The 17,374-nt window shown below is 49.3% G+C and overlaps 4 protein-coding genes across 4 annotated transcripts; 3 read left to right on the top strand and 1 right to left on the bottom strand.

Moving 5' to 3' along the window:
• Positions 1-454: 454 nt before the first annotated feature.
• Positions 455-4,233, top strand: BJ212DRAFT_1579723 (atromentin synthetase). Its single transcript, XM_041342260.1, has 6 exons — positions 455-1,387; positions 1,438-1,574; positions 1,623-1,861; positions 1,911-2,747; positions 2,802-3,556; positions 3,612-4,233. Exons 1-6 carry the CDS (start codon positions 721-723, stop codon positions 3,842-3,844), a joined length of 2,868 nt encoding a protein of 955 aa, XP_041189036.1. The 5' UTR covers positions 455-720; the 3' UTR covers positions 3,845-4,233.
• A 1,808-nt stretch (positions 4,234-6,041) lies between these two features.
• On the top strand, positions 6,042-6,700 carry BJ212DRAFT_1484619 (uncharacterized protein; the record flags this gene model as incomplete). The annotated part of the gene is made up of 4 exons (XM_041340827.1): positions 6,042-6,083; positions 6,137-6,424; positions 6,484-6,569; positions 6,637-6,700. 4 exons carry the CDS (start codon positions 6,042-6,044, stop codon positions 6,698-6,700), a joined length of 480 nt encoding a protein of 159 aa, XP_041189035.1.
• Positions 6,701-6,931: 231 nt separating this feature from the next.
• On the bottom strand, positions 6,932-8,268 carry BJ212DRAFT_617112 (uncharacterized protein). Its single transcript, XM_041343663.1, has 4 exons — positions 7,966-8,268; positions 7,573-7,912; positions 7,378-7,489; positions 6,932-7,270 (listed from the first exon to the last, which is right to left on the bottom strand). Exons 1-4 carry the CDS (start codon positions 8,001-8,003, stop codon positions 7,134-7,136), a joined length of 627 nt encoding a protein of 208 aa, XP_041189034.1. The 5' UTR covers positions 8,004-8,268; the 3' UTR covers positions 6,932-7,133.
• Positions 8,269-11,060: 2,792 nt separating this feature from the next.
• Positions 11,061-16,942, top strand: BJ212DRAFT_1484618 (uncharacterized protein; the record flags this gene model as incomplete). Its single annotated transcript, XM_041340826.1, has 15 exons — positions 11,061-12,315; positions 12,365-12,543; positions 12,699-12,924; positions 12,975-13,120; positions 13,190-13,378; positions 13,468-13,593; positions 13,658-13,712; positions 13,781-14,342; positions 14,397-14,820; positions 14,871-14,976; positions 15,029-15,193; positions 15,240-15,986; positions 16,058-16,328; positions 16,382-16,575; positions 16,632-16,942. 15 exons carry the CDS (start codon positions 11,061-11,063, stop codon positions 16,940-16,942), a joined length of 4,956 nt encoding a protein of 1,651 aa, XP_041189033.1.
• Between the last annotated feature and the right edge of the window lie 432 nt (positions 16,943-17,374).

The following is a 17,374-nucleotide window of genomic DNA, read 5'->3' as shown; positions in this document are numbered from 1 at the left end:
GCTCTACCTTCACAATCATGCCCAAATTCTCGCACCTTACTTGCAGGACAACCCAGCCATCCAGAACGAATATTTGCACCAATCAATGCCCCGCATACATTGATCAGCATGTGAGTTTTCGTCCACCTCCTACTGTCATGGGGATCCGCGGCTCGCTCGATGCGTTGTAGGACTCCTGATAGCATGGGATTCGCAGCTCACCTTTTCTCTCACAGGATCAGCAGATTGGGACCAGAGGGCGCTGCACGCCTTCACCCAAATAGCTCAGGACTTCCTCGTAGTTGGACTCTAGTCTTTTGTGTAAATCGCAGTAGTAACAATATCAATTGTGGCCTTGTGCATTCACATGCATCTCAGCGACTCGCAAAGACATTATCTTGCCACCCCCTTGAGTTATGTAATATATTAAATATTAATGACTGCCCTTCTCAAGCGCTTCTCTTCTCAACTGTGAGCATTCTTTTATTTGCTGGTTTAACTTAATACTACCGCAAAAGCTACATATGCGGCTGTTCCATGAATCATGATCCATCAGTATCTCTATGCCAGCTGGTTACTTGCTCGATGTAGTCAACCATTCTCTCATAATGCCCAGGTGTCCTCAACCGTGTCTGAAGTTGACGTGGCTGCTGGGTGATGAGCCCCTTAAGTATTCAACTTTCTAGACACCTTTTCCAACCTTCATAATATTACTTTTGAATCTAGCTTGAGACACAACTTATGGCACCCGTCGCAGTCTCTCTTGCTACCACCACCGACTTCGTTACTGCACCTCACACTCTCCACGACGTCATCGCTCAAGCTGCCGAGTGGTATCCGTTACATGAGCTTAGTTTCATATCCTCCCTGGCACAGGACTCCATTCAGACGAAGACCTTCAGTGCGTTCAACCAGTATGTTCGCAACCTTGCACGGGCCATGCTCGAGTGGGGCAAACCCAGAGGTTCGGTTATTGTAGTGTACCTGACAGAGCATGAAGATAACATGACTGCTGTCTGGGCGTGTCTGCTGGCTGGCTATCTGCCCTGCTTACAGCCCGCACTTAGCGCCCAACAGGCGCACAAGGAGGGCCATGTCGCACATATCAAAAATTTGTTGGGGTCTGCAACTTGGCTTACCAGCGAGCTCGGGGCTGAGCAGATCACCTCCATTTCTGGACTGGAGGTTCACCTATTCTCCGAATTCAAATCGTCAGGAGAGAAATTTGCTGTTGGAGCTGACTGGGTTGCATATAAGGCTAAGCCGGACGACGATGCTATCATGTTCCTGACCTCAGGGTCAACTGGGTTCTCGAAGGCGGTCGTCCATACGCACCGGACCATCCTTACTGCATGCCGTGCCCAGGGACAAAACTACGGCCTAACTTCCGAATCCAAAGTTTTGAACTGTAAGGCGAACATCATCCAACTTTTCTTTGAAATTGATTTTGACATTCAGGGATCGGATTTGATCACGTGGGAGGATCATTGGAATTCCACATCACACCTCTGCTACATGGTGCTTCGCAACTCCACGTGCATGCGTCTGCTATTATTACTGGTCCTCTGCGGCTGCTCCGTTTGATCGACGAACAGGTATGCCAACACTGAACCACAGAACGTGTCTCTTATCATTCATTTTAGTCCATCCAACTGGCTTTCGGCCCGAACTTCCTACTCTCCAAACTCACTCGTGACCTGGAGAAGCGCAGCGACCTCTTCGGGTGCTTTGACCTGTCTTCTATCAAGAGGATCAACAGTGAAGGCGAAGCTATTGTTTCCAAGACCGCGCAAGCCTTCGTTGCTATGATGAAAAAGTTTAGCAAGAACCCCTCTGCCGTGTCCCTTGTGATCGCCCCCGGGTTTGGAGTGACAGAAACTTGGTGAGGATGCTTTAAGTATATTGATGTCTCAGCTGATGGGCCTTTTCAGCGCTGGATGCATTTATAACTACCCTTTGGATGTCCTCACAACCGAGCTTGCTCGTGAATTTCTTGATCTCGGACGCCCCCTCAATGGCTGCGAGATGCGCATCGTGGATCCCGCAGATGGTACTACCCTGCGTCCCGACGGTGAGAGCGGTGAGCTTCAGATTCGCGGACAGATGGTCTTTGTACGCTACTACAACAACGCCGAGGCTACGTCCTCTAGCTTTGTTGAGGGCGGCTGGTTCCGCACTGGCGATGTTGGAATAATTGAGAATGGTGTTATGCGTCTTGGCGGCCGTATCAAGGACACCATCATTGTCCATGGTATCTCATATGGCATCCCTGAGCTCGAAACCAACCTCCAGACCGTTGAAGGGGTCATGCACTCGTTCCTCGCTGCCGCTTGCTACCGCGCTCCTGGCCAGGACACCGAAGGATTCATCATTTTCTACTCACCGACTTTCAACCTCGATGGAGCAGAGGCTTCTACGGAGCTCTCTGCGACGCACCGGGCCCTGCGAGATATCTGTGTGAAGATGATCACTTTGCCGCCTCAGTTTATCATTCCCATTCCTGTGAACCAGATGGAGAGGACTACTCTTGGAAAACTATCTCGTGCGCGTCTCATGAGCCTGTTCAAGCAAGGCCAACTTGCGAAGTACATCACCCGCTCTGAAGAGCTTCTCAGCGAGGCACGCGGCATTTCCTTCGTCGCCCCGTACACCGAGACAGAAAAGGTGTTTGTTAAGATATACGCCGGCATCTTCAACCTGATAGAAAGCAAGGTGTCGGTGAGCGATAACTTCTTCGAGATCGGCGGTACTTCTCTTGACGCTATCCGGTAAATATATCTATTTCGACTTTTAAGCTACCTTCACTGATACATGGTCTGCAGGCTCAAGCGCGAAGGAGAGGAATACTTTGGCCTGCCTGATATCCCTTCCATCCAAATCCTGAAGCATCCTGTTCTCTCGAGCCTGGCCCACTACGTTGACTTCTTGCTCTCTAAGGGCACCCAAACTGAGGAATACGATCCCATCGTTCCCTTTTCAGTGACCGGAAATAAGACGCCGATCTTCTTCGTCCACCCTGGTGTCGGAGAGGTCCTCATTTTCGTCAATCTTGCCAAATACTTCCAGAATGAGCGTCCCTTCTACGCTTTCCGTGCTCGTGGTTTCGATTCCGGCCACCTGTTTTTCACCTCTATGGACGAGATGGTTTCCTGCTATGCTGCAGCAGCCAAGAGGATTCAGGCGACGGGACCGTACGCCATTGCAGGTTACAGTTACGGCGGTGCTGTTGCGTTTGAAGTTGCCAAGCGGCTCGAGGCCATGGGGGAAGAAGTGAAGTTCTTCGCTCCCATCAACATTCCTCCTAACATCTCCGACCACATGTGCGAGCTTGATTGGACGGCCGCTTTGCTCAACTTGTCGGCCTTCCTCGGTTTCATGTCGAGATATGATGCTGATGATATGCATCCTTCTGTGAGCCTGCTCACGAGGCAGCAGCAGCTCGAGTTCGTATGGAAGTTGTCGCCTCCTGAACGTATTGTCGAGCTCCAGCTGACGCTCGAGAAGCTTGACAAATGGACGGACGTCGCCATGTCTCTTATCAATTGCGGAGTAGACTACATTCCAACAGGCTCAGTTTGTAAGTCGTTTACTTTCTCACTTCAGAACCACTTGTTCACATATCTGCTCCTCAGCCGCAGTCGATGTTTTCTACACCACTCCCTTTGCCGGATCTAACGTTGACTGGCTCAACAACCAGCTCAAGCCATGGACTGGCTGGAGCCGCGGCGAGGCATGGTCTGACTTCAGCCGCAGCAAGGTGTCATATATTTTGGTGCCCGGGGAACACACTACGCTCATGGACTTTGAGTACGTCTCGCAGTTCCAGAAGATTTTCCGCAGTCGTCTGGAGGCTCGTGGATTGTAGAGTTTTGAAAGGGCATATTTTACCTTATCGAGTATTTATTCCAACTACAGGTGATTGCCACTGCGCAGCTCGTTTTGTTTGATCAACAGGTATAGTACGCAGTTGCTGAAATCTTGGCTCGTAGTCTAGTCTTCCATCACTCACCGCAGTTATAGTCCCAACTCCCGACAGCGAAGTTGTTCTGCCTATAAGGCACCAAAGAATTGGATTCAAGATCACGAGTGGGATCAAGCATGATTCACTCGTCGTATTCTTCACGGTCTTCTTCTTCAACTACAATTCTCCAAGGCAGCCACAACAACGAAGTGCACAAAAGTCTATCCCTGAATGCAAAGAGTGCAGTGTTATTTATGCACTCGACCCATACTTGTGGTGTACTTCATTGCCTGCGACTTTCCAGATAGACTCGACGATAGTCGGTCTGGACAGCATCTTCAGAAATAAGGGTGTCGACGTACGTAGTCAGACTGGTCAGTCTGGCACGCGAAGCGTGGAAGAGCGTGGAGATTTTAAAAATCGCATGCGGCGCCGATTGTGCTGCCTATGCATACTAATTCTCCGTATCCACGGATTAATATGCACGGACACGTGTGACGTCAAATGGTCTACCCCTGCCATGTCTGCATGTTATGATCAAGTCCAATAACGGCTTTTAACACCATCTTTGTCCCTATCTGCTTTGGACTTTATCAGCACACTTTCAGTGTGAGCAATTTCTCGAAGTCTTTGCGCAGCTTCCAAGCTCCGGGAAGACACTCTGTATCATCTTTTCTTCCCGACAACATGGTTATTACACGTGCTGTATGCATGGCAGAAAGGACTCGACGTAGTCATGGAGTCGTTCTCCCAATGACCGAGATCAAACACGAGTAAAAATTCCGGGGTGATATCTTTTGAAGAGCATCAGAAAAAATCAACTTGGTCCGGGGTCAAAACATATCCTTAAAAGACTTATCGCTGCACGGCAGCGCAATCTCGATATCCGAACCTTCGTTACTAATACCACCGCGAGGATCGTTAATGAAATATTAGCATTAAACGCCGGATGACGGTTCCAAGAGAGGGCAAGCACATACCCGGTAGCACATGGGCTTAATGTCAATGATGTTACTCAATGTCTTCTCAACAAACATAGTAGAGAGAAAACAGGATGCTACATTTGATCATCTACGCAGATCTGCGCTCAGCTGATCTCGTAGTTCTTGGCGCTGTACAGATATTCAGGTGTATTTCAAATGGTTTACCTGCCTCGAATGAAACTCATTCCACTACCCCTGTACAAGGGCTGCCATGGATGCTGATGACTTCCCAAAGTACAGCATGAATATGTCCTTGATAATATTCCCACCTAACCGATACACGTCTGGGTGATGCAAAACAGATATCAGCAGTAAAATAGTTGGTGGATGTAGCCGCCTGAGGCGGTTACATCTCCGACTTACCGCCATCTCCGGTAGATCCCGATCAATCAGGTACTGACTAAGCTACACCTGCCTTGCGGCACAACAGGCATCTGGCAGCTGGCAGCTTGATCAAGGAGGCGTACGACATGTCGATAACAAAGCTTCCCAGCCTCAGCGCTAAAGCTTCAACCCATCGAAAGGTACGAATGTATATGTACGATCATCAAACTTATTTTCACAGCTATTCTCAGCCTATGATTATCAGATGGCAATCAGAGGAAATTTCTCTCTCCCTCGATGTGTAGGAAATTTATGATGCATATCAGCTTTGGGTCACCGTCTGACAGGTTGTGGAGACCTTTAGAAGTACTATTGTCAAGGGTATCATTACTATTGACGGTGACTGTCATGGTCCCCTGCCTTTCTGCGCTTTGCTTTAGCGGAGATCACCACTTGGTGGTTGCCTAGGTAGTATCATTCCCACACGTCGCTGAAATGAACAGGTACCAAAGTCCAACCATGGCGCTATACTTAATCGCCGTACCTACAGAGGCAGGCAGGCAGTGCAATAAGCCTTAAGATCAGCGACCCGTGCAACTGCAGGGACCAAGAACTCAAAAATCTCATTTCAGCAGTCGGCGCAATCAACCTGGCCTTGCCACCAAACCATTGTATAAAGACGTAATCCTGTGCAGGTAACGCCTGTACATTCCCTAAATCATACTCCTCCCCGAAGCATTTGACTATATATTTCACTCATTCGGCCATCTTACTTAGTCACTTGACCTCCAGTTATGCACAATAATCATGACAGCGTTGGCTCTCTCAGTGCAGAGGTAAGTAAATCCTTGGAATTCTACGTCTAATTGAAACGTTCATGTTTCTTCAGGATCAATTAATTTCCCTACGAGAGCAGATTAATGAAATCAAAGAGCACATCGACTTGCTCATGAGGCAAAGCGCTATCATACGGGAACGAAGGTCCCTCCTTCAGCATCAACAAGATATCACGCCGCTTGCGATAACGGAGCAACTGGATTTTACGTCCCTGGAGACCAGCTCTGTCAATATCCTTGACATAAAGAATACTCAGGATTCCACTGTCTCAGGTCCATCTTCGGCGTTGAAGGGCGCAGCTGACTTCCCAGCATCTCGCCCCCGATCAGAATCAATAGTGGTATGTGATAACTTATGTGTAGCTGCTTCATCTCATACAAGATGGGTACCACCTGAAAGACTATCCCTTCTGATAACACCGTTGTCGTTCAACCACCCACACAATCTAAAGGCAGCACGTCCAAGCCGCGCGCTATACCTCGCAGGTATGGCCAAGGACGTCGTGAATTCCATGGAAGGTCTGCACGGCGTGAACCTCTTGCTTTGTTTCAGGGATGGGCAGACGCCTCTAGTAACATATTCTGAAGACCCCGGTTGGTTTGATCTGAATGATTAATGATATTGATGACGTTGTGTACGCATATATTCGCCTTCAGAAGCCTGAGATCTCTGAAGTGCTCGATGATAAAGAATCGGAAGTCATACTCGCGGCGTTTCTTCCAGTGGGATGTCGTATTTATGAGGAGGGATCTATAAACGAGCTCGAATCTGTATAACATGTTTAAATCAAACTATTCTGCAGGTCTTTGACTGTAGGAGACTTGAGACGGATACACATACGAGAGAAAAGCACACTTTCATATAAGCAATTGATCGACATTTGGCCGCGTAATATGAGGCATGGATGTATACAATTTGTACGAGCAATATGGTGGAATCAAAAGCCGATGGTACCTTCATATAGGTTATACTCCGCAGGTCTACAGCTGGCCGGGAGCGATGCTGCTGATAGTTTGATAGGTATTTGGCCATGGTCTACAAAAACAATTTCAGACTCGACGCCCTGGATAGTTAACCTGCAATTTTGTGGTCTCGAAGTAGAATACCCATTTGTCTTCGCTACTCCTTAACGGATGTCCACCCCAGTAGAATTGTTTACGTCGTCCGTACGTCCATTGACGTCGCTCTACAAATCATTAACGAACACAATTAGCTCGATAGTCAATTTAAAAGTTAGGTTTGAACGACTTCGCAACGAGATAAATCAACAAAACAGAAAACGGAGCCCCTTACCGCCAACAAGAACGTATCCTAGCAGCCTGTCTTCTCGAATGATCACGCGTTTAGGAAGCTTCTCCGAGTCGGAACCATTGACATGTCCAAGTAGCAGTGTCTCTATAGCCGTCTGTCGAGACATCGATTGAATATATAAGTGACTTCAGGTTTAGTCGAGCTCGTTAGCATGCATCACTGTTAATGCGCGCTTACCGTGATATCGCGCTGCTCTATAGCATATATGGCCAGTTCCGCTTTCGAAGGACTGGAAACAAGATATCGCCAAGTCTCTAAGAATGAAACTGAAATTATTCCCAGTAGTTGTCTTGTTACCTTGTGTTTCTGCTTCTGATGGTGACCTGAACGACTGTCCCCATATGGTCGCCAAGATTTAACGATTCGGCTGTAGCACTGTTGTACGGTTGGGCCTCCAAGAACAATAGTCGAGTCTTGTTGAGAGGTAGTGTCATCGTTGTGTCTTTCAAGTTGCTGGCTGCCGCTCGCCGATCGTCTGATTTCAAAGATTAGAAATTGAATTAACCGCCTCTTGGGCCTTGCTGACTAATCAGTTACCGTGTGCATGACCTTCGTTAGGCAGGTACTGACCGGCCTATCCCCCAACTATCTAGTATTCGGTTCATCATGCCTGTGTTTGAAGCCGCCTGCAAGGGAAGGAGTGCAGTAGTATGAGACTTGGGTCGGCCGTTCAGGGAAGATTGCGGGAGTGAAACGGTGCGCCGAACTTCTATTTCTTCGACGCATGTCAACCTAGGTGGGCAGCTCACAGTAGACACAGCCTCAGCGCTCTGCTTGACACAACCATGATGTATGTACCTGGTTCTGTCCCAAGCATTCACTCTCAGCTCCCCGACAATGAATTTGTCATCTGCTCATCCTGTGCCAACGGGCTTACCTCTAAATGCATACACCATCTTCTAACGACGCATGGAAGAGTTCATGCAATGCGATAGAGCATGGCGGCATTTTCTATTCCGACAAACGCCAGCCCCACTCACGATGTATCGAGTCGGACTTCGGGAGAGTCTGAGAGCAGTCCGACCGATGTGATCAAACGAATGTTTGGCTCAATGGCCTCACCGGCGTTGGAAAGACATCCATTGCATTCACCGTTGGACCTGGTCAGCCCAGCTGTCAGAAGAGATGAACCAGAAAGATGCTGATGATGTCTAAGTCTGACTACTGCTACCGCTCTCTATCCTGTGCTAATGCCATCTGGGCTATTGCCGAGTCCCCTAATGCTACCTCTTGCTTGTTCTGCCTTGCTCCGTTCTGCTTAGGTTTGATTGGAGCGTCTCGCTCCACCGTAGCTGAGGAGATGAAAAGAGCCGGAAGGCTTGCCGCCATTTTTTCTTCTCGCATAAGCATGCACAAATTGCAGGTAAGATTATTATTCCTACCATCGCTTACCAGCTTGCACTGACTTTTCCCGCGCATTCGAGGCGATATCGCGCAAGCGATCGAGTAAGACGAGATTATCTTATCTTCTGAAAAATCTTGTATTGACCAGATGCGGGGGGGAATACTAGACGGGGATGATGACATCGACTTCAAGGTTCTTAAATAGTATGCGGACACGGAGAACGTGAGATGAAAAGAGATTAAATCTCGGTTTGGCGTAAAGAGATGGACGTCATGCTCAGTACGCAAGCACTGGAGTCACAGGTATTGGAGTACCTTTCTGGAAAGCTGTGGCGATGAGTCTGATGGGCCGGTTGTCATGTGTTCAGAATCAGACAAGAGAACAAGTACGTTAACGCTGAGCGCACTGCTATTTCTTCAAAGCTTCACACCGCAAAATCGGAAAATGTGCATCTCCTTGTGAAGGGAGCCCCAGTGTGACATTGCGACGGAATCATAACGACTCGGAAGGTTCGACTCCGAATCCTGATTCGGAGCTGGATCTACGAAGATTTGATCTAACCGGTCATCAGTTTTCTCAGCGCAGACTGCAACACCGCAGTAATACCTACAGCTATTGTTACAGTGCCGGCGCCGCCACAAGGGCTTTGTACTGATATTAGAAAGTTTCCGCGGGAGCAAAAGTGATAAGTGCGTAGCTGGTCCTGCCGGCACGGTCGTGACCCGCCTGTCACGGTGATGCGGCGTGACCTGCCAGTGCAAGCGTTCCTACATTCGACTCCCGGATCGAGTTGCACGGGTTCATGACCTTCGTTATTTTATTCATCATAGGACATGTACTACTGGGTGCATCAGCCAATGAATATTTTATTTTCCTCCCTTTTTGGACCCTCTGCTCGATGTTTAGGGGGCGCACAATATTCAGCCGGCAGTGAAGGAACTACGACTCGTCTAAAGACGTGGCGTCAGGGCTATCGCTGAATAAGGGGCCACGCTATCAATCACAAGTTAGAGACCTATTGAACAGAGCAAGTAATATTCTCCTCACTTCAAGTTCACTCTTGCTGTAATCTCTGCCCAGAACTCATGCATTAGGAATATTGAGATACACATTCCACCGCCTGCAGTGAAAGTGTGCACCAAAGGCATACCACCAAGCCATTTTTCGACTTGACCGGAAGCACCGGTAATGTTCTCAGAGAACCAACGTGCGATTTTTGCACACTCATGAGACGAGATATCGCCACAAGGTGGCATGCTGTAAGCACCCACACCATCTAGGTCCCTCTCCGACCGCAAGTTATAGCCCATCACGGGATATGCCACCATATCAACTGTGGTTCAAGTCAGGACTATTATCTCTAGGCCATCTAGGCCATAGAAGACAAAATAAAAGACGTTGAGACTGGAGAAGGTACCGCTATCTGTAGCATGCTTGGTAAACGATTTTATTACTGCCTGTAGACAATACAGTGTATGTCATCTAATTCTGTTATGACGAAAGGAGACGCTGTTAGAAAAATCAGTTATTAAGACAGATTGAAAGTATACCTAAGTTACACCGACAGTTAGAGTGCCGACGCGCAGCGTGGAGTTTGACGCGGCACCGACTTGGCAGCATGTGCTATGCGTGAGGTGGCACTGACGAGGTACTGACGTGGCATGGATGAAGTTTGACGCGGTACAGGCAAGTGTGGAGGTTGACATTAGTACGGAAGCTGTGAATATGTTGAGGACAACTTGTTGACATGGTAGTACTGAGTACTGAGTACGGAAACCTGACGAGGTGGAGTCAAGCTCGGCTTGACACAATGAGACAATACTTCACATGGTACTGCGTCTGAAAACTAACATTAGATCAAGATGCACACGTCATTTAATACAAACACGGAGGACAAGCACTGTAAATATGGTGATAAGTGAATACAACACTCCAGGCAGATGGAAACTCATTCATTAACAAGAATTAAAAGTGTTTGGAATGAGCGACATAAGGTATTGTGTTTAACTTTGAACATACCCTAGGATTTGTGACACACTCGTGTTGGTACCGCCACAAAGACTTTGTCGGAAAGTTCCGCGGGGGCTCATGAATGGGTCCGAATTAGGCAAGCGGCTACTATAGTAGTAATCAAACGATCAAGCCGATATACCATGCGATGCAAGCGCTGAGCATGGGGCATCGGTGCAACCAAATTATCATCACGAACCGCTTGCTGTGTCGGATAAATACCCTTCTTTCTTTCTTTCTTTCTTTCTTTCTTCCTTCATTTGAGGCGACTCACGACACAATTTCACTAAGTCCTAGAAGCTGACTGACAATGAGCACACCTCCTTTCAGGATCACCTCAGGTGTTCCCGAAGCTCGTCTCAGTTCATCTCCCTTATCGTCACCGCATTCCAGCACCCGACCCTTATCCCGTGCAAGTGAAAACCAAGCACTCTCCGCTCTCATTCGAGAGCCTGTTCACAGTGTACATTCCTCCCCAGGAGATAGCACTGTCAGTATATCTCGCGACGATGACTATACCAGAAACTCGCATCCTGCAACAATCAGGTCCAACTTCCCCGCAGGCGGAGGAGCACACGGGAGTAAGAATATGGGTGCGCACATGATTGCTAACACACCTCGAGACTCCATTCTTCTGTCACCGGCCGGCACAAAATTTGATACGTCACCCACGCCATCTGTCATACTTACTCTCCATCACAATGATGACAGAAAGGCCTCATCGGCACCGACATCACCTACAGAGAGGGTGTCACCTCTAGCGTCTCTCAGTGTGTCTGCGTTGTTGAACGAACACTCAGATTCGCCTCGTGACTTACTGTACCAGCGTCACGACCCCCGGGGAGATACAACACCACCGAATGGGATGCCGAGGAGATGGTGGTCACGCCCACCTTCAAACGAGAGGGGGAGGTCTGTCTCTCCCTCAAGAGGGGGGAGTATCCCCTTCCGTAGAAGTAGATTCAGAGACGTTTCCACGCCCGAGTCGGACTCAAGTCTTCTGATGTCGGATGATTTTGCGGAGCAGGAAGCTCCTTTTCCTTCTTCGTTGCACGACGATCTGTCTCTTGCCCCTTTGTCCAACGGCCTTCTTTCCTTATCTCGCGAGGATCTTCCAGTCCACGATCTTGATGAGAGGAACACCAGCGATGAAATTGGGGAGACCGAGAGCTCGCTTTTGCTATCCTCTCTCGAAGCTACTCCTGCCACCCTTGTATCACCCGCTTCCCCCACGGCCGCACACATATACCCGCAGACCCTCAGGTCACTAGGTGTAGGGATCGAAGAGGATGAGCGGAGGGATGACTTAGAGAATAGCTTTTGGCCCAAGCTATTCGGGATGTCTCCGAAGTCGTCTCCAAAGTCCCCTAGTGCTGTTGTGGGGACAAGTGCGTCCGCAAGCGAGACTAATCTGCAAGTTGAAGAGGGTCTTGTTGTCTCGATGGAGACTTGGGACGGAAAATCCCTAGACGTCCCTCCTTCGGTTATGTCCCCTGGTTCGTCCTCGCCTACGAAAGGCAAGGTACCTGCACTGCTGAATCAGGCAGTGTCCTCGGCATTGCTTCGTATGTCCTCTTATTTCTTCTGTAAGACTGGCGCCCTCAATTCTGCCAGAAAAACCGCTCTTTACTTCTCCTGGGAAAGGAAAAGGCAAGGGGAAGGCCCAAGATGCACCTCAAGCTCAAAGTAAACACCCGGAATCATGGTATGATAAGTTCACTCATCGTCAAAGCGCAAAAGGGTGGGAAAAGGAGAGTAAGGAGACTCAAGATAGTTGGCTTCGGACGAGGGAGGTGAGTTCCATCTATTTTGTACTTTATAAATGCCCCATCGTCTTCCCATTCTTGCTGGACGGAGACAGTCAAACACGAGATCTAAATTTTCTTCTTCTTTTCGTTTAAGATCAAAATTCACAGGACGACGTGCTCACGTGTATCATTCCGAACAGAACGTATCCTTAGCGTTGAACGCCGTACTGCCTACCTCTGAGCTCGCACGACTTTCAGGTGCAGGAAAGGAATTTGCGATGGAGGGTCAGGCTGCTCGTGCCACCACTGAGCAGGACAGTAGTAAAGAGGTGGAAGCGTCTTTGAGTGCCGACAAAGGTGCTGTGATCGGGAATGGCCAGGGTACAGAGAGCAAGGTTGGGGCCGGTCGGAGGGCTGTGTTGACGGGTGAGTCCTTGCGTGAAGTCAGGATTCGCTAACCTCGTATTCTTTATTAGTGAAATCTGCAGTAGTGACTGTCTCGCCCATGCTTCGAACCTCCCTTTCAATTCTTGGTGACGTCGCCACACTTACACCTATCCCTGGGCTCCGTGAAGCTGCGAAGACCTTGCTGACAGTGTGGGAGGCTGTGGATGCAGTTGAGGTGAGTTTCGATCTCCATCATTTTCTTTCGGGAGCAGAGTTTGAGATAGGACTTACGTGTTTTCAACAGACCAACCGCCTGCAATGTCTCCGCCTTACTGAGCGTTGTGCAAGGGCGATTTACTCTGTGCGCGCTGAGATCGCGGATGCTGACAGGGAGATGGAGTCTCAGCAAGGTCAACATGGTGATGTCGGTATTGTGGGGCTGGCAGTGGAGATGGAAGGCCCCATCGGGAAGCTGAACGAGTCCATTGGGATGGTAAGTTTTTGCTGTGCTTTAATTTCGTCCCGGATCGAGCAACTATTTTGTTTGCCTCATACTTGGGTGTTAACACTCGTTCTCTATAGGTGTACGACTTTCTTGTAAAGCTCAACCGTCGTCCATTCATCAAGCGGTTCCTGCGTAGCGACGAGATTCAGCAGGAAATTGAAGCATGTGACAAGGCGCTCGCAGATGCGAGGCAGATGTTTAGCGTGAGTGTCTTTTTTTGTTTTGCTTTTGCTTCCGTCTTCTTAATCTAACTTTGACTTGGCATAGATCTCAATCCAAATAAGAATCCTTAAAGAATGCAAACGCTTTGCGAGGGAGAGACGTATCGATGCCGGGTACTATGCACAAGGGCCTACACCTCCACCTATATACGCATCTCCTCCGTCACAGACCCTACCCATTTCTTCGACCGCACACCAAGGATCGAGACACCAGCACTTCCAGAATCACACGACATTCTCCCAGCAGCACCTGGGTTGCGCAGGAGTTCCCCACCACATAATCCACCATTGTCTTCGCTCCAATCCGTGCAATCCCAGGCTAACGACACCACCCCGCCCTCCGACGTGCCCATCTCCCCTCTCGATGAGCTTCAACACCTTCACACTGCTGAAAACGCCTCCGACAGAGAACAAGACCGTGTACTGTTCCACAACACACTCCAGCGTGTCATCAGTGCTCAAAGGGATGATGAAGTGTTACAGGTACTAGAAGTGCGCCCAGAAGAAGTGCCTGAGGCATTAAAGGCGCTTCGGAGAGCCGAAGAAGCGCTGAGGAGGGCAAGGGAAGCTAACGAAGGGCAAGGAGGAGAGGTAATCGAAGAAGGCCTGGAGAGAGTAGTCATGGAGACTGGGATTGAGGCTATGACGAGGTTGAGCAGTGTTGCCGTACAGAAGGCAGATGATCAAGATGTGGATGTTCCCTGGGATTTACCGTCTTGGACTATTACCCGGTACGTCTGGTTTCAGTTCCGTTTCGGCAAAGCTAATGATATTTTCCTGAGCAGCTACGAAGCCGACCGGCTCACCATGATCGGCAGCGGCTCCTTCTCCAAAGTCTACTTTGGCAGTTGGTCTGGGCGGCGTGTCGCCATCAAAGTTCTCTCCCCCTACACCCCCGCACCCCTCTTCAGGAAAGCGGTGGAGATATGGAGGAAGCTAAAGCACGAGAACGTGTTGAGAGTGTGGGGTGCGAGCAGTGCACAAGGCGAGCGACCGTGGTTCATCGTGAGCGAGTATTGTAGTGGCGGGAGTTTGGTGAGGTGGTTGAGAGAGAGGAAGGGGAGGGTTGGTGAACCAAGCGCTGAGGGTGCATTGACTCCTCCGGGTGCAGGCGCCAAGGGAGATATGGATCTTCTCCGGTGCATGCACCACATCTCGAAGGGGATGGTGTACTTGCATGGTCAGAATGTGTTGCATGGAAACCTCAAGGTAAGTATTGATCGTTGCTTGGTCTTTTAGTCTGAGTCCGGAGTGTGTAGGCTTCGAATGTATTGGTCGATGATAACGGGCGATGCGTCATCTCTGACTTTGGGCAGAACGAGATGCAGTGGGAGGCGTCGAGAAGGAGCGGGAAGCCCATTACGAGTGCGTTTATCTCGTCTCCCTTCTATCCTTATTTGACTGAAGCTCCATGCAGATGGAGCTCTACGCTGGCAAGCACCGGAACTACTCAATGGAGCCAAGGAGCTGTCGACAGCTACGGATGTGTATGCGTTCTCTATCTGCTGCATTGAGATTCTTGGCATGGCCGACCTTCCATACGGAAATCGTGACGACGAGCTTGTTACGTTCCTTGTCCTGCGTGAGTCCCGACCTATACAATATACACGTTAGTAATACCTCTACAGGCCAAAACAAGCGTGCTGAGATTCCCTCGATACGCATCACTTCACTCGTTGAACCTCTTATCCAAGAATGTTGGGACCGTGACCCTGAGCAACGCCCTGTGTTTACTCACGTTGCTGCGACGCTCAAGCGACTTCGTAAGCACCAAGGGGTGGAGGAATCCCCTATCCCAGTGCAGGCCGAGCTTCTTTTGGAGGCTTGGTCAGAGCCGCCCCACCACTCGCCGAGCATGCATCCTCTAGAACTACCGGAGACGTCTCCGTCTACCCTACAAGAAGGTCCAGTCATGCTGGGCGACGACTTAGATGCAAGTGTGGGAGACGAGTTTGGTACTGCGTCCGAGGGTACGGGAAAACTTGTTCCTGGCGATACGGCGTCGTATGGATCGCAGTCAAAACCTTTCCATCCAATTGGACAGCTATGCAGCAATCCATCGGAACTTACCGTGGACCCTCATACGGATGATATGGAGATGCCCGAGGGTAAATGTTCAGGAATTGCTATCTATACGCCGACTCGCAAATTATCTTTGGCGGAGAGCGATTCGATGAGTAGTGCCTCGTCGCATCTCACATCAAGTTCAGAAGCCGAATATAGCGCGTTGGAAGAGGCTCGACATCATCGTCGTTCGCACCATGTTGCCCTAGGATACGAAGCGTCTCTACCAATGGATGGGCAACTCGCAGAGAGGAGGAATGAGTTGCGGTTCAGGTCGTTAGCACGGTCGAGCCATGGGTTCCATCATTCCCGTACGTCCTTCTCCCCAGTGTTATAACTGTTCTTGTTCTGGCACCGATCCAACATGTGATTTCCTTCGCAGTTACCTTACCCCTTTGGTCACCTTCTCATGTTGAGCTGGGGGCGGTTGGATATCTCTCTGCTCCAAAAGGGGAGTTTATCACGCTCTTTAACGCCATGAAGCCACAGCAAACATCAGGAAGCAAAATTACGAATATTCCTTCGCTAGGCGGGTACCTTGAGGGACCTATTCGCACTGGACAGAAGTTCAACACAAACCGCACGATGACGCAGAGGGGACTTGAGCTCATTTCCGGGTTGTTGACTCTGATAGATCGTGATGGGTCATATTCGTGAGTGTACAACAGGTGTATTTTTGACCGATTTGTGTTAAACGCACGTTTAGGGAACGCATTTCGAGGCGTCATTCGTTCGCCCTTCAAGCGGGCCATAAGGCAGCATTCATCTATGCAGAGACCACGATGTACCGATTCATGGAAGACCTCACAGCACCGAGAGAATGGTTCAAGGCCAATGTCAACGCCATTGTCAAGGAGTATGCTCCTCATCATCCCATTCAGAAAGAAGACCTTATTGTGGGTGAGCATTCCTGTCCTGTTACTCATGGTCGAGTTTACACTGACCTTCCTCAATAGTTTTCGGTACTTTGAGTGCACCAGAATATGCGCTCTTCGTGAGCCACTCTCATCCGAATGGCCAAGCCCATTTCAACATCTTTTCGGATCGCGAGAGTAGTCGACCATGGGGCACCTTCACCACAGATACCGAGTACCCTTCCGATGAGGGTGGCCCCTCATACATTGAAGAGATACCCCGAAAGGCAGTGTTTGCGAGCAAAGTATCGCCAGTGCGGATGAATGCTAAGTCTAGTGACAAGGACTGGGACACGTTGGTGTTAGCCAGGCTTCGCTTCCCCACGGATGCAACGGAGCCTACTTGGCAGTAATGTCGCAAGACCGCATACCTATTTATTGATTCCGTAGACCAAGTGTATCATCTAATCTTCATGTTTTATTACTGTATCCCATGAGCCTTGTTTTACTATATGATTGGTCTCTTACCCGGGTGCTTAATTTACTGCTTCATATATGTACGATACCCATCAATCGAGATTTTGGATTGTCCTCCGAATCTGCAGCTTGTGATTTCGGGGCAACATAACCGTCGGATCGATGAGACGTCCGATGGGTGTTTAATTATGTCTGTCACACTAGATGCGAGAGTATATATACTTTCACAAGCGTGCAGTCTGCTTGCTGATAGATCTGAGATCATGAGGCTAGACCCTTCGAGGCCTCTTTCGAATGTTTAGTGGTAAAGTACAGCCCAAGCGGCGAAGAATTGAAAGGATACGCACTCTTCATGCCTGCAAGCTGCG

Source organism: Suillus subaureus, assembly GCF_016647635.1.
Source record: "Suillus subaureus strain MN1 chromosome Unknown BJ212scaffold_35, whole genome shotgun sequence".
Classification (NCBI taxonomy): Eukaryota; Fungi; Basidiomycota; class Agaricomycetes; order Boletales; family Suillaceae; genus Suillus; species Suillus subaureus.
This window is presented reverse-complemented; position numbering and strand designations above follow the sequence as displayed.